Source organism: Pholcus phalangioides, unplaced genomic scaffold, assembly GCF_987345545.1.
Source record: "Pholcus phalangioides strain wild (caught in Gottingen) unplaced genomic scaffold, Ppha-v1.0 ptg000003l_1, whole genome shotgun sequence".
Lineage (NCBI taxonomy): Eukaryota > Metazoa > Arthropoda > Arachnida > Araneae > Pholcidae > Pholcus > Pholcus phalangioides.
In genome coordinates this window covers 23265773-23281181 of record NW_028301596.1, presented here as the reverse complement: position 1 = coordinate 23281181, position 15409 = coordinate 23265773, and the positions used below count along the sequence as shown (strand labels likewise).

The 15409-nt window shown below is 36.9% G+C and overlaps 1 protein-coding gene across 1 annotated transcript in view; it reads left to right on the top strand.

Annotated features, from left to right (window-relative positions):
- LOC149088318 (uncharacterized) overlaps positions 1 to 15409 on the top strand; it is a 234276-nt gene that overhangs the window by 90344 nt on the left and 128523 nt on the right. Inside the window, exons 11-13 of the mRNA XM_089246939.1 lie at positions 1470 to 1684; positions 8230 to 8297; positions 9403 to 9514. Of these exons, the coding sequence (XP_089103065.1) occupies positions 1470 to 1684; positions 8230 to 8297; positions 9403 to 9514 (395 nt within the window). The remainder of the gene's footprint in view (positions 1 to 1469; positions 1685 to 8229; positions 8298 to 9402; positions 9515 to 15409) is intronic.

Genomic DNA, 15409 nt, shown 5'->3' with positions numbered 1-15409 from the left:
CGCCCTCTAGTGTGGAAGACTGCCACTTAGTGGGTGATAATGTGCATACATCAGTTTAATCATAGCAGTGATAGCGTTCACATGCGATGTATATTGGGGGCGTTAAAACTTCGTTATGGCTGACCCCACAGATTTCAAAAAAGGTATGATTGTTGGAGCCCGTCTTGCCAGGGCCACAGTAACGGAAATGGCCACCCTTGTTGGTGTCGGGAGAAGTATCGTGTCGATGGTAATGACAGCCTATAACAAACAGGGAAAGACATCATCTGCCAAGCATAACAGTGGCAAAAGTCGAAGATGACTGATAGACCCAGAGAGTTTTGAAGCAGATTGTGGCCAGAGAATACAAGATAACAGCATCCCAGATAACATCTGAGATGAACACACATCTACAGGAAGGTATATCAACAAAAACTATCCACAGTGAACTGCATGCAGCAAACATACAAGGTAGAGCGACTATCCCAAAATCATTGGTGACACCATGCAATGCCTTGAAACAACAAACGTGGTGTCACAAACATAAGAATTGGACACAACAACAATGGTAAAATGTCATCTGGTCAGATGAATCGTCATTCACATTATTCCAGATTAACGGACGTGTTTACGTTTGGAGAATGCCAGCACAAGCTTATGATGTTGATTGTCTTTTTTCTACTGTTAAGCATGTAGGGGGGATCAGTGATGCTGTTGGGCATCATGTCTCACCATGGTATTGGCCCACTTGTTGTCCTGGATTGGGGGGGGGGGGTTTAAAGCATCGGTTTATGTCAGTATTCTGGCCAACTATCTTCATTCAATGGTGCAATATTAGTTCCCTGATTCTCAACCTGTGTTCCAAGATGTAATTTGCCCATTCACATTACTGGAATTGTCTGAGACTGGCTTGATGAACTGCAACACCTCGTGTGGCCCACTCAGTTCCCTGATCTTAATATAATTGAACCTTTGTGGGGTATTTTGGAGGCCAAACTGCGCAGTAGATTTCCACCTCTAAAGCACTTCTTAATTAGTGACCTTTTTGCAGGAGGAGTGACTACATATCCCGTGACTGTGATGCATGACTTGTATTTGTGCATCCCACTACGGATACAAACTGTAATTAATGCAAAAGGAGGGCCAACAGCCTATTAATAAAGATTTTGTCTCATTTCACAGGCGTTCATATTATTTTGTCCAACCCCTGTACTTTGTTTCACCACTTATCATTTATACATGGAACAAATGTTATTTACACTATTTACAATTAAAATAACCACTTTAATTAACAATAAATAAAGTTACTATTTACAAAGATTTTGTAAGAATTATATGTACATATATAATTTTAACTTTATTAATATCGAAGGTAAAAGTAATTACTATTGCCTCAGGTCGATCGAAGTTCTACTGTTTAAATGTGTATAAAAATTTAGAACATTATTGTGAAGTTAATTATAACTGAATTAAGTTCATTATTACTGAAGGAATGCCATTAGTCCCAAGATACTGTGACCCTACTGTTGCTCCACCTATACCTAGTATTGGTAACCCTGTCATCAATCCCAGTCGAATTAATGCTAATCAACAGCAAACCCAGTGGATGCCACCACCAGTTGCATCAGGTAGCCAACATCCATCAGCTCCAGTGAATCCTGTTTTGACAAAAATGTCGCCAACTGATCCACAAAATTGGATTCAAGTGAGTATTTTGACTAAAATAATATACTCAGCTGCATACAGTTTTCTTGTGACAATTAATTTTTCCTATCAATTCTGTTCCTGTTATGAAATATCAATACTTGCTACACTGAAACCATTTACATGATGTTCAAAAGACTGTGTAATGATAGTAAATCAACCTCTTCCAGAAATTTGATGTTTTTATTTCATTTATGGATTCCGCTCAAATCTGAATATACAGTAGAACTTGGTTAATTCGAATTTTGGATAATTCAAACATTTACAAACTCTCCTTGAGTTTTCTATCTAATTTAATGTTAAAAATTCCTTGTTCAATTCAATTTGTTTGGATAATTTTAAGTTGGTGGGGAAAAAATCATGAATTTTTTATGAGCAAATTTATAGTTTCGATGCAAGAACTTAGATTGTGATTTTATCGTTCAAGTTGTTAAGCAACAAATTTTTAAATACAAATATTAATAAGATTAAAAATTCTCTTCTCTTAAAATAATTTAATGCTCATGTTAATATTGTTCAGCTGGAGTGCATCGAGAATGTGTACCACTGAATACTGATTTTTGACCTATAGATCAAGGTGTACCATTTAAATCATTAAGAGTTTGAAATGTATCGGAAAGTTCAGATTGTAATACGTAAATCGAAGTATATTTCCTTGATAGCATAATTTATCCAAATGATAAGCAAAATTTGGGGAAAAAATTTCATAACTGATAATATCATGAACTATTTCCGTAAATCAGGCTTTAAACATATGTCAGGAAATTGTGCAGTAATGCTGATTCCAGAACAGTGGAATAACGTAGCAGCATTATAATTGATACAATTATAAATTATTAACGTTTGGGAAACTGTTTCGTAACTGATGATGAAATTTTAATAATAATTATCCTATTTGAATGTTAGTGATTAAGTTGAAATTTGCAGTCATTTTACAGATCCAGGATCGATTAGCTGGGTAATTTGAACTTTTTTCTTGCGACTTTGGACTTCAAATTTACCAAATTTGACTGTACATACAAAATGCTTAGGAAAATAGAAAAAATAATTGCAGAAGAATCATGAAATTTAATATTAAAAAATCTTATTTTCATTCTTGAAAAAAAAAAAAACAACAATTAAGATAACATTTCCTTAGCTTGAATCTTGATCTAATGATATTCTTCAAAACGCATTGTTATACTAGGAGACGGGAATGCTTTTTTTTTGCCAAAAATTGATGACAGAAAATAAGGAGAGACATTTTTCATATCTCTGATGACACCTCATTTCGGAACGGTTGAAAACCCAGGTTAAATGCCATAGAACAGGATTCAAACATGGAATATGGTAAATTGAGTGGGAGCATTGTTTGATCTCTGCATTATGACCTAAGTGCAATACAGCAGGATATAAAATATAAAAATGGCTTTTATTAATGTAACAAAATATGAGAGACGTGATGGTGGATGCACTTTACTCGATTCGGAAATATTGAGGGTTTTAACACACAGTAAAACTTCCCAACAGCGGCCATTAATAAGACTGAAAATATGAACACTATTACGAATGTTGTTTTATTTTTTAAAAAAAACTAAAATTTGCGTAAGCAATTACGAAATTATAATTAGTTTTGTAATTGATTACAAATTGATAATTATATAATTAAATGTATTGGTGTCATTATATTATAATAGTTGATTAATCGATCGGGCTACAACTAGAGGAGGATTAGGTGGGTCCGGTATCCTGAGCGCGGGACCAGAGGAAGCAAAATTTCACCCTTAAAACTCTTCTACAACATTGCAAGGGGGTGCCAAGATGTGTACTTTCCCTGGCTTACTGAAAATCTAGTTGTAGCCCTGTTAATCGATCTACAGCTCTGTTTTAGCATCCTACAATTTAAGCTTGCAGGTCTGAGATAGAACACAACAGAAATGACTTCTTCAATACCTGTTATTCTGACGGGACCAAGAAAGATTTTGGGATAGTAAAAGCTTAACTCTAGAAAAAAAATGTAACTGAAATTAGTATAGACAAACGATGTCATAGAAAAAGAATAAAATTCTGACTTGCACTGAATACATTTTGAGCGGATTTCCAAACCTTGGGAAGGATACAACGAATCTCTCTCTTTCAGAGCACATAGTGATGCATCTGATCAAGAAATTTTATAACAAGGACAGAAATGCAGTAACTGACACCTTTTTTCACTACACTGAAGCTGGCTCAAATGCTAAAAGCCAAAAAATACAAGCTTAGTAGGGAGGGTGAGATGAAATCGAAGAGCAATATTATCTGACGCAATAAAGATAATGAAACTACATTTGCATGAAAAATCACTACAGGGAAAAAAATGATGCCACAATGAAAATGTATCAAGGAAGAAAAGATAAAAATGGTTTATTACTCAGCACCCTTAATTGGACAGTTGATTTTAGCAGTGGAAGCCCCAAAAAGCTTCCAGAAGCTATTTCACACTTCAATTCAACAAAGTTTGCCATAGTTGTAGCCAATCAAGTGGCCAGAAAATATTCAGTGATGTATTTACAGCATGTTTTCTACAGCATCCTAGATCTCACTATAAAAAAATTCCTGTATTTTGTATAGAGCAGTACAGAAGACCAGAATATTTTTCGAACACAGTTTCTCTAAAATCTTATTTAAGAGCTGCGTTCATTATACGTGTTGCCCTTGCACAAGAGGAAATGTTCGTGCGTTCTTGTTAGGTAACATCTGATTTTATGTGAAAACAAAACTGTTAATTTTTATATCGGTTGTGCAACATCAAGATGCTGTGAATGTGCAAGAATAATGAAAAAATGTGCTCCAAACTGCTCATCATAAATTCCACTTATCAGTAAGAAATCAATACTTATTTGACAGAATCATATTGTATATTTATACGACTACCTCGTACTTCATTTGACACTCTTATTTTACATCTTTGTCATATTATGGGATTACTGAAAAAGTTTTTGTACTGAGCGTGAGTAGTGTAAATAATGTATACTAAATCTTATTTTTACTGAATTATATACACAGACGTGCCAACTCTCCTGATTTAGGTGGGAGACAACGGATTTTTCATCCTTCCTCCCACTCTCCAGATTTGTTTGAAATTTTTCCGGATTTTGGCAGAAAATTATATTTTACGCAAGCGTTCACTTTGTCGCGGCGTCAATGATTACCATCGTCATTAGGGAAAACACCCATAGAGGGCAGCCGTAGTCATTCCATCGAGCAGCCTCAAAAAAGTCTGTGACCGCATTTCAGCAACTGGCAAAGACGCGACTTCGTTTTCTTGGCGTTTATTGGCAATCATTTAGCAGGGGGAAAGCCCTTGGTTGCCGAAATTCCTGTATAATCGTTATTGTATTCTTTCCATTGACAGCCGTGCGGTAAACACGTTTTTTCGTCGCCAGCTTTGTAATTTGAATTTTTTTTAAATTGTTTCTTCCGATTAAACATCTTCAGAAAGAAAATGTAAAACTTAAAGCTATATAAAGCTTTTAAGAGTTCATATACCCAAGATTATCAATCACTGATAGCATCCACGAAAGGAAACACTTATACTTTATGAACAGTATATAGATGTGATATCTCTATTCTGCATGGAAAGACTGACATGAAATTATATTCTGCTCAGGGCCAATGCAGAACCTGCCTTGGGGGGGGGGGGGGAGGTGTAACTTTTTCTTAATTGATTTAAAAAAAAAATTCATTTTTTTAATGAACTTTTTTTTTGATCGAGTCTATGAGTGTCGCCCCCCCCCCCCCACCAGGGAGAATCTCCGGATTTCTGGATTTCAAAAGTTGGCACGTCTGTATTTTTCATTCAGGCATTTTTTAATTTTCGGGGGGGGGGGGGGGCCCAGGAGAATCTCCGGATTTCTGGATTTCTAAAGTTGGCACGTCTGATTACATTATTTTTTAAATAATTTTGAAGCCCATTTTATGTTCCTAAACAATTATAATTTCCAGTTATGAATGCACAATTAAACAACATTGAATGACAGTAGGGAAAAACCCAGGAACAGAAGAGAAGTTCCTGTTTTTGCTTTGAGACACAGTTTCTTCACAGTTTGGGTCAATTTGACCCTGTCCGCATTTCTAGGCATACCAAAAGTGCTGCAGTTCTAGTGTTAAGTGCCCTGCGGCATAACATATGTCACTTAAGCAGCCCTTTTCTCCTCTCTATTGCCTTCAATATACCCATCTAGCATTTGTATCCAGGAAAAAAATCTTACAATCATACATAATCTCTTCTCCCCCCCCCCCCCCCAATAAGTTCGGGAAGAAAAAATCCCTTGAAAATTACTTTTTCAAGCTCTTTTAAAGCGATATACTTTTTTTTGACTCCATGTCCAAAAGGGCCATTGTTCGGAGGTGGCTATTAGACGAGATTTCATTATATATCACGAACCACAGCTATTTCTGGAGATTATCTGAATGAATGAATGAACGCCAGAACTTCGCCACTGGACTTATCCCGTTGCTGAGATCTCTTCCTGCCCAGTTTCATGGCAGAGTCTGGAACACTTTATTTTGTGTCAAAAAAACAAAACAAAACAAACAAAATTTTTACAACATATTTTCCCCAGACAATTGTGTACTGTCGCAATTAACAAATTTTGTGGTGATTACAGACGAGATGGGATTGGGAGTTGGAAAAGTTACAGGGTTCAGTTAAGATGAATGTACACATACACTGGGGAAATAAATTAAGAGAATTTGCATGAAAAGAACTGAACTGAATGTAAAGCCTCTGCTTCTAGACAAAAATGCAAATCTTGTACGTCAAATACATAAGTGTACACGTGTGTGTAGGCGTAGCCAGTAGAGAAACAGGCTTTATAAGCGCGTAAGTTAAGACACATTTCGTTTGCTAGCACACCTCTGCGAATTTCTTGGTGTTATTTTGCAGCAATCGGTTAATTTCAAATGGTAACAGTAAAAATGAGTAACCACCAACGTTTAGATGATGGAATGAGGTGGTGAATTGTGGGGAGGCTAGAAGCAGGCCAATCTCAAGTCCAGATTTGTAGAGAGTTCAATTTAACGTTCAGCGTTGTGTGTAACTTATGGAAACAGTTCCATTGCGAGAAAGCCTGGGCAAGGTCGTCCAAGAACCACGACGGCCAGAGAAGATCGCCATTTGTCGATTATAGTGAGGCGTAAAAGGAGTGCTACAGCTTCTCAACTCTCTAGTGACTTGTATGCAGCCACAGGAACCCGTGTATCAAGGGTGACTGTTTCCAAAAGACTTCATGAGAGAGGGTTGTTTGCAAGAAGACCGGCTGTTTGCGTCCCGCTCACTTCTACGGACAGGAGAATCCGTTTATCATGGTGCAGAGAGCATAGAGATTGGAGTATGGATCAATGGGCGACCGTTCTCTTCACTGATGAGTCCCGGTTCAGGAGAGAACCATATGGAGAGAACCAGGGACCCGTTACCTACCTTCCAATGTCTGCGAAATCGACCATTATGGCGGAGGAGGTTTAATGGTCTGGGCAGGCATCATGTTGGATGGCCGCACACCTCTCCATGTCTTTGAAAGAGGCACTGTGACTGGTGTGAGGTATAGGGATGAGGTCTTGGAGCCCTATGTTCGCCTTTTCAGGGGTGCAGTTGTCCCTGAGTTCATTTTAATGGATGATAACGCAAGGCCACATAGAGCTCTTCTGCTCGACGATTTTCTAGAGAGTGAGGATATTCGCCGGATGGATTGGCCAGCCAGATTTCCAGACCTTAACCCTATAGAGCATGTCTGGGATGCTCTGGGGAGGGCAATTGCAATTCGCAAGCCCCCTCCAGGAACCATCCAGGGAATGAAAACAGTGTTGCTGAACGAGTGGGACCAATTGCTGCAGGAAATGATAAACTGCCTTATTTCAAGTGTGAAATCACGCTGCGAGACCTGTATATCTGTAAGAGGGGACCATACCCCCTATTAACCCATTTTTTTTGTTTATTCTGCAACCGCTGTTTCATACCTTCCGACTCCAACGAGTGTTACGCACAATCATGAGTGTGTATTACAATTATTGAATGGTTATTTGTTTTGTATTGTATCAATGTATGTACATATCAAATTTCATTAAAATTGGTACAGTAGTTCTAGAGATAATCGACAGAGTCTGCAAATTCTTTTAATTTCTTACACCAGTGTATTAGGATGGAGGTGTTTTAAAAGCATTTGAGGGCCCCCCCCACTCCCCATGCCATCTCATCTGTTATCTTACACTTGCCATATTATATACACAGTATACAAAAAGAAAAAGGAATGAGAATCTTATTGTGAAATGAAAAAAAAAATATATATATCCATCGGAGAGAGTTATCTTGCTTAACACCTTATTGGTGAGCAGATGGGTTTGATAACTTGCGGACTTCTGAAGATTATCTGCAAGCAATAGATTTTATTTATAGGTTCGCTTTTTATATTTATATTAGATCTTCATACAGCCATTTTTGATGAAATGAAAAATTGGAAAATGTAATTCTTTCCCAAGTTTCACCTTTCCCTACTGATTTATTTTCTCATGATTTTTTTTATCTTATAGACAAGAACCGATGTAAAAAATGTTGAACCTTATAACCAACCACAGCAAAACAGTAAACTGCCATTCAGGTATGTAGTAAAACATTTTAAGATAAAATATGTTGTATAAAACCTTGATTGTAATTAAAAATAAATGCAATAAAATAAATTAAAGTATCAAAATAACTGAAAAATACCTAGCTTTTATTATTTATTTATTAAATCTAGCTAATTGGCAGTGACTACAAATTTATCAGGGTGAATTTTTTTAATGAAGAAATGGATTCAGTGTCATCCCACTAGGCTGTCCCATTTGGAAAAAGTAATAATTTTGTGGTTTTTGGTAAAAAGGGTTAATAAGGGTGTGGCTAGCCAAAACTATGGTCCATTTTCTAGATGTTTCACAAAATACAGACCCTTCGCAAAGTAAAAATTAATGAAACCATAAATTTTATATTTCATTTTTTTTATGATAAATTAATTAGATTATTTTGCTTTTCACAAAATTATGACATAGGTTATTTCTCAAAATTGCCCTTTTCACAAAAATAATTAAAATTTTTATCCTGTGAAAAAAGCCTGGACAAATCCCTATATAGGTTCATTATATTTTACTATTTCTCAGACTGTCATAAAAATGAGTGCATAATTACAAATTGATTTAATCTTTATTGATAATGGGGAAAATATCTTTTTATGCTGCACCTCTAGCATGAGCAAAAATGTTTATTCTAAATCATTCATGAAGTTTATCAACTTTTGCACAAGTTCCGAGTAGTAATTTAGTTAGTTTGCTAATCTTGCAGTCTATTTAAATATTTGTTTTCACTTTAATAAGCCTACTGGAATACATAAAATTACAATGGTGTGGCATGATAAATGAGAATGATGAAGGCAAAATTTATTCTTTTGATGGGTGCTTAAAACTATTGCCTGTTGCATTACATTATTAACCATTGGTCTAGCAACCATATCTTGGGTCATTGGTAACTATTGCAGGCTGTATTAGAGAGTTTATAGTTGTTCAATACATAACTCGGATAACTTTAGTTGTGATATCTGTTTCAGATTGCTAAAATATATAGATTACTGCTGCCATTGAATCCTCAACATTTATGTGTTAGATTTAAAATGAGCCATAATTTCTTGGTTGATTTTTAGTTATTTGATTAGAAGTTCATTTTTTTGTAAATAGGAGTCAAGATAATAAATCAGCAATTTTGAAAGGGTTGGGTAATAGAGGAAGTAAATATTTGCGAGGTAGGCAACTGTTGAAGCAAATCAACATTGAAGAAAAGCAGAAAAAGGTAAGGATTATCTCATTCAGCTTTTTCAAATGAAACTCTTTCTATGTATTTTTATGACTTACATATACAATAGTGCCTCGGCTAACAAACATTTTTTTCAATATTTTTTTTTGCTTTGGCTAATGTACACAGATTCAGCTAACAAACATTTTAGTTGATATGGATGCATGTGCTAACATAGAACAGTCAAATCTTGAGTGATATTTTCATGCCAATCAAAATGAATATAATAAGTAACTATCACTCGAACCAGATAAATTTATTTTGACCTCAGAATCACTTTCTAGATACAACTCTATTTCTCTTTAAGAAATGTCTTGAGGCATTTCATGTGAAATGAATAATTATGTTGAGAGAAAATGCATTAAAAACACAACTCAACTTGGTAACTCAACTTAGACTTGGATGGTTTCAGTGCATATGGTAAGACTTAATGCCAAACTGAACAGCCCAGACATTCTACAAATTTTTCTTTTCCATGTGTATGTGAGAGAAATGAGCTGACTGTCACTACCTCACACAATTTTCTTTTTCTACCATGGCTCATTAACGTGACTGCATTTCATACTATAATCTATATATATAAATAACACTATTCATCCGATCGCCATGAAACTTTGGGAAGTTGTTGAGTACACTCCCGGGAAGGTTTCTGACATAGTATATCTATCCTACGATAGGTGGCGCGCGTGTCGAAGGTTCCTGGCATAGTTGTGTAGCGGGTGCTAGACAACGGCGATTTATGTTTTATTTTTATAATCATTATTTAACAGTTTTAAATAATTTTTTTATTGATTATTATGTATTATATACATATTGATTTATTTAAAAAAAAGAAATATTTAAAATATAACAAAAATCATCGAGCTTGGTGATACAACAATAAGATAATCAGTACGAAAAAAGTAACTTCCGAAGAAATCAAGTTGAGGTGTCAATAAATATTTTGTTTATAAACATAAAAGGAGTAATAATTAATTATGACTATCATGTTTATCTAGCAATAATACCCCGTGCTACCCAAGTTTTCTTCAGTTACTGGGAGGATTGGAAAAGTGACAAACCATTACAAAGGAACAAACTGTTATACTGGCAGCATTAAAGAAGAGGCAAACAATCGTAAAGGCATATGCATGTCTGAAACACATTTTTTGAGAACCACAGTAACCAAAATAAACATTCCGAAAAAGATTATTGGGGGCCCAGGACCCATTCATCATGTTACTATCATTATGTTCGTTATCATTATAACGAACTGTGTGGCATATCCATCAATTTTTCCATTTATTTATTCATCGAATTTATTTATTCTATTTTTTAGCGATTATTTATTTTCATTGAATTTGCGAGCATAGTCGACAGTTATGCCCCCCAAACGGAAATCGATTGGTCGATCTACATCTGAAGCACGAAAGAAAAAGGCATTACGAGATTCAGAAACAGACGAACAATGGGAAGCAAGATTAGAAGCTGTTCGAGTACGCACTGCTCAAGCCCGTTCAAATGAAACAATTGACCAACGAAGAGCAAGACTGGGAACCAATCGAGAAAGCAATGTTCAATCCAGACGGACACTGCACGCTGATTTGAATCTTGCTGCGTTTCATTATGATGCTGATTATGATTACAGTCTTCATCGAAGTGTCGTTATTGGAAAAATGTCCAAGTTATGCGAATTTTGTCGTGCATTGAAATTCAAGAATGAAACTCCAGGAATGTGCTGCGCAGGTGGAAAAATGAAATTGCCAGAATTGCATTTACCACCCGAACCATTATCAACGTAGGTATCAGGTGACACAAGCGAGTCGAAACATTTCTTGGCAAACATACGCAAGTACAATTTATGTTTCCAAATGACATCGTTCGGTGCAACAAAAATCATACGTGACAATTACATGCCAACGTTCAAAGTCCAAGGGCAAATTTATCATCGTGCTGGATCACTTCTACCACTGCCGGATTCAGATCACAAATTTCTCCAAATTTATTTCATGAGAACCACTGATGAACAAGTTGATCAACGTTGTTGATTCAATACCAACACTAATAGAGAAATTGTTGCTGCCATTCAAAATTTATTCGATCAACACAACGAATTAGTTCGACTGTTCAGGACGGTCCTTGAGCGAATGCCAGCTGATGATTACGTTGTTGTCATTAGAGCTGACAAAACACCAGCCGGCCAACACGAAAGACAATACAACGCACCAACAATTAATGAAGTGGCTATCGTCATAGTTGGCGAAGAATTTAACTCGCGTGATATAGTTCTTCATCGCAGAGATGGTAATGTTCAGCGAGTCTCCGAAACTCATCGCTCATACGATGCATTGCAATATCCAATTTTATTCTGGCAAGGAGAAGATGGATATCATTTCAACATCAAAATGAGAAATCCACAACCACATGAAGAGACCAATAAGAAAGTCAGTGCCATGAATTACTATTCATATCGATTGATTCGTGAGAACGCAGACAATCATATTTTGAAATGTCGGCAATTGTTCCATCAATACATTGTCGATATGTATGCAAAAATCGAGACCAAATGACTTCCCTTTATTTGATTGAAGCAAACCGAACTGCGCCCAGAAGAATATATTCATTTACGCGATGCAATTGCTACTGATGGTAATCCCAATGAACTGGGAAAAATGGTCATACTGCCAGCTACATTCACAGGAAGCCCACGGCACATACATGAATACTCACAAGATGCAATGACTTATGTTCGCGCATAGGGCCGCCCAGATTTTTTCATACATTCAAGTGCAATCCTACGTGGGATGAAATTAAAGAACTTCTGTTGCCTGGACAATCGTCTTCGGATCGCCATGACATTATCGCACGTGTGTTCAAACAAAAACTGAAATCTATGATGGATTTCATTGTCATACATCATGTTTTCGGGGAGACACACTGTTGGATGTATTCCATTGAATGGCAGAAAAGAGGATTACCGCATGCACACATTTTGATTTGGTTGATCGACAAAATTACACCAGACAAAATTGATGAAGTCATCTCAGCAAAAATACCAGATGTCCTCATTGATCCAGGCTTATTCGAAGTCGTTACCAAAAACATGATTCATGGTCCATGTGGCGCGATCAACAACAATTCTCCGTGCATGAAGGATGGAAAATGCACGAAACGCTATCCAAGAGACTTACACGCCGAAACTATCAGTGGAAATGATGGATATCCACAATATCGTCGACGATCAACTTAAGAGGGTGGCAAATTCATCATTCTAAAAAGTGCGCAACAATGACATTGAAGTAGATAATCGTTGGGTTGTGCCGTATTCACCATTACTCTCAAAGATGTTCAAAGCACACATCAATGTCGAGTATTGCACTTTATTGAAATCTATCAAATACATTTGCAAATATGTCAACAAAGGAAGCGATATAGCAGTTTTTGGAGAGGGAAATGCATCTGCACCAATCGATGAAATCGAATGATATAAATTGGAACGCTACATTAGTAGCAATGAAGCTGTTTGGCGTTTTTTCTCATTTCCAATTCATGAACGTCATCCAACAGTTGTTCATGCACAGCAGTGCATTTTACAACGGAAAATGTACATGCAAAGGCATTTTCGCCACCACAAACAACGTTCTTCTCATTGTGCACGGATGATTTGTTCGCAAGAGAATGCTACTTTACTCAGAAGTGCCAAAATACTACTCATGAAATGCATCAGCGAAAAAATTTCAACTTCATAAACAGGGCAAACCAGTTGAAGGACATCCGAATTTATATTTGTCTGACGCATTAGGCCGTCTGTATACAGTTCATCCAAACAATCAAGAATGTTTTTACCTGCGATTACTGTCAGTTAACGTACGTGGACCGAAATCCTTCTAAGAACTGAGAACAGTAAATGATGAGTATGTGTGACCTATCAAGAAGCTTGCCAAGAATTAAATCTTCTTGAAAACGATGCCCATTGGGACACAGCACTCGCTGATGCATCGAATACTGCTCAACCACAGCAAATAAGCAGCGATAATATTGACAACGTGTTTCCCATCCAATCCGAAAGATCTTTGGGAAAAATACAAAGATTACATGAGTGAAGACATCCTACGTCGTTTGCGAGTAACGAATCCGGACATACAATTCACACCAAATGTGTATAATGAGGCGTTGGTTTCGATCGAGGATATATGTTTGTCAATCGCTAACAAAGGATTGGTGCAGTTGGGAATGTGTGCACCAAATCAATCTGCAAATGACGCTTATGATCGTGATTTGCAACGTGAAACACACTTCGATGTCGATGATTTGGATACATTTGTTGAAAAGAATCTTCCAAAATTGGTTCCAGAACAACGCATTGTATATGACACAATCATGCAAGCAATTACAAATCAAAGCGGCGGATTGTACTTCATAGATGCGCCCGGAGGTACAAGGAAAACTTTTCTCATTTCAATCATTTTGGCAACCATACGAACATGGAATAAAACTGCACTGGCAATTGCATTATCTGGAATTGCAGCAACACTTTTGGATGGTGGTCGAACAGCGCATTCAGCACTGAAATTGCCGTTGAATTTGAAAACCACTGAGACGCCAACATGCAATATCACTAAAAATTCCGGAATGGGCAAAGTTCTCCAAACATGTGAACTTATCATGTGGGACGAATGCACAATGGCTCACAAAAAAGCATTGGAAGCACTTGATCGTACACCGCAAGATTTGAGGGGAAGTGGACAGCCCTTCGGTGGAGCACTCATTTTATTGTCTGGTGATTTTCGACAAACTCTGCAAGTCATACCACATTCAATATCCGCTGATGTTGCCTCATGCATGTCTCAAATCATCAGTTCTATGGCGACATGTAAAGAAATTCACTATGAAAACCAATATGCGTGTTCAACTACAAAATGATGCATCCGCCGAACGTTTCGCAAAACAATTGCTGGATATTGGGAATGGGAATATGGCAATCGACAGATTTACACAATGTATCCATTGCCAACAAACTTTTGTAAGATGACATCAACCAAAGACGAATTGATTCAAAAGGTTTTCCCAAATATCACGTGGAATTACAAAAATCATCAGTGGCTCAGTGCACGTGCTATATTAGCAGCTACAAACAACGATGCCAATGCCATCAATTTCAGCATTCAAAACGGAATACCAGGCGAAGCGACAACGTATAAGTCCATCGATACTGTGATGAATCTAGACGAAGTTGTTAATTACACAACGGAATTCTTGAATTCACTCAATTTGCCAGGTATGCCACCGCACATTTTACCACACAATCCACCATGACTTTCGGTGAAAAAGATGATGAACAATGTCATTGAAGCTATAATTTTGAATGGCAAATTCAAGGATGAAGATGTATTGTCGCCACGTATTCCAACGATCCCAACAGATATGTCATTTGAATTGAAACGTTTACAGTTTCCGGTGCGACTCGCTTTTGCAATGGCCATCAACAAAGCAGAAGGGCAATCGCTGCAAGTGTGTGGGCTAGATTAGGAGAATCCGTGCTTCTCACATGGACAACTGTATGTGGCCAGCTCACGTGTCGGAAAACCTTCCGATTTATTCGTGTACGCACCCGACGGAAAAACAAAAACTATCGTGTATCCACAAGCACTCTACTAAATAAATAGAATTAAAATGACGCTCTGAAATTTTTTCCATATGAGAATGAATAAGTTTCAATAAAAATGACAAAATGTAAATTGAATGTTATCATAACGAGTTTCCTTGAACTGCCTTTCTTCTGAGATCGCAGCAACGCGCGACGGGTAAGCTAGTGTAAAATAAAAAGATGTTCAGTTTTTTTCATCACATTTAAATCTCCATCCAGTTGTAAGTTTGTTAATCTCAGCCTTCAGTCCTATTTGTATTTTTTAT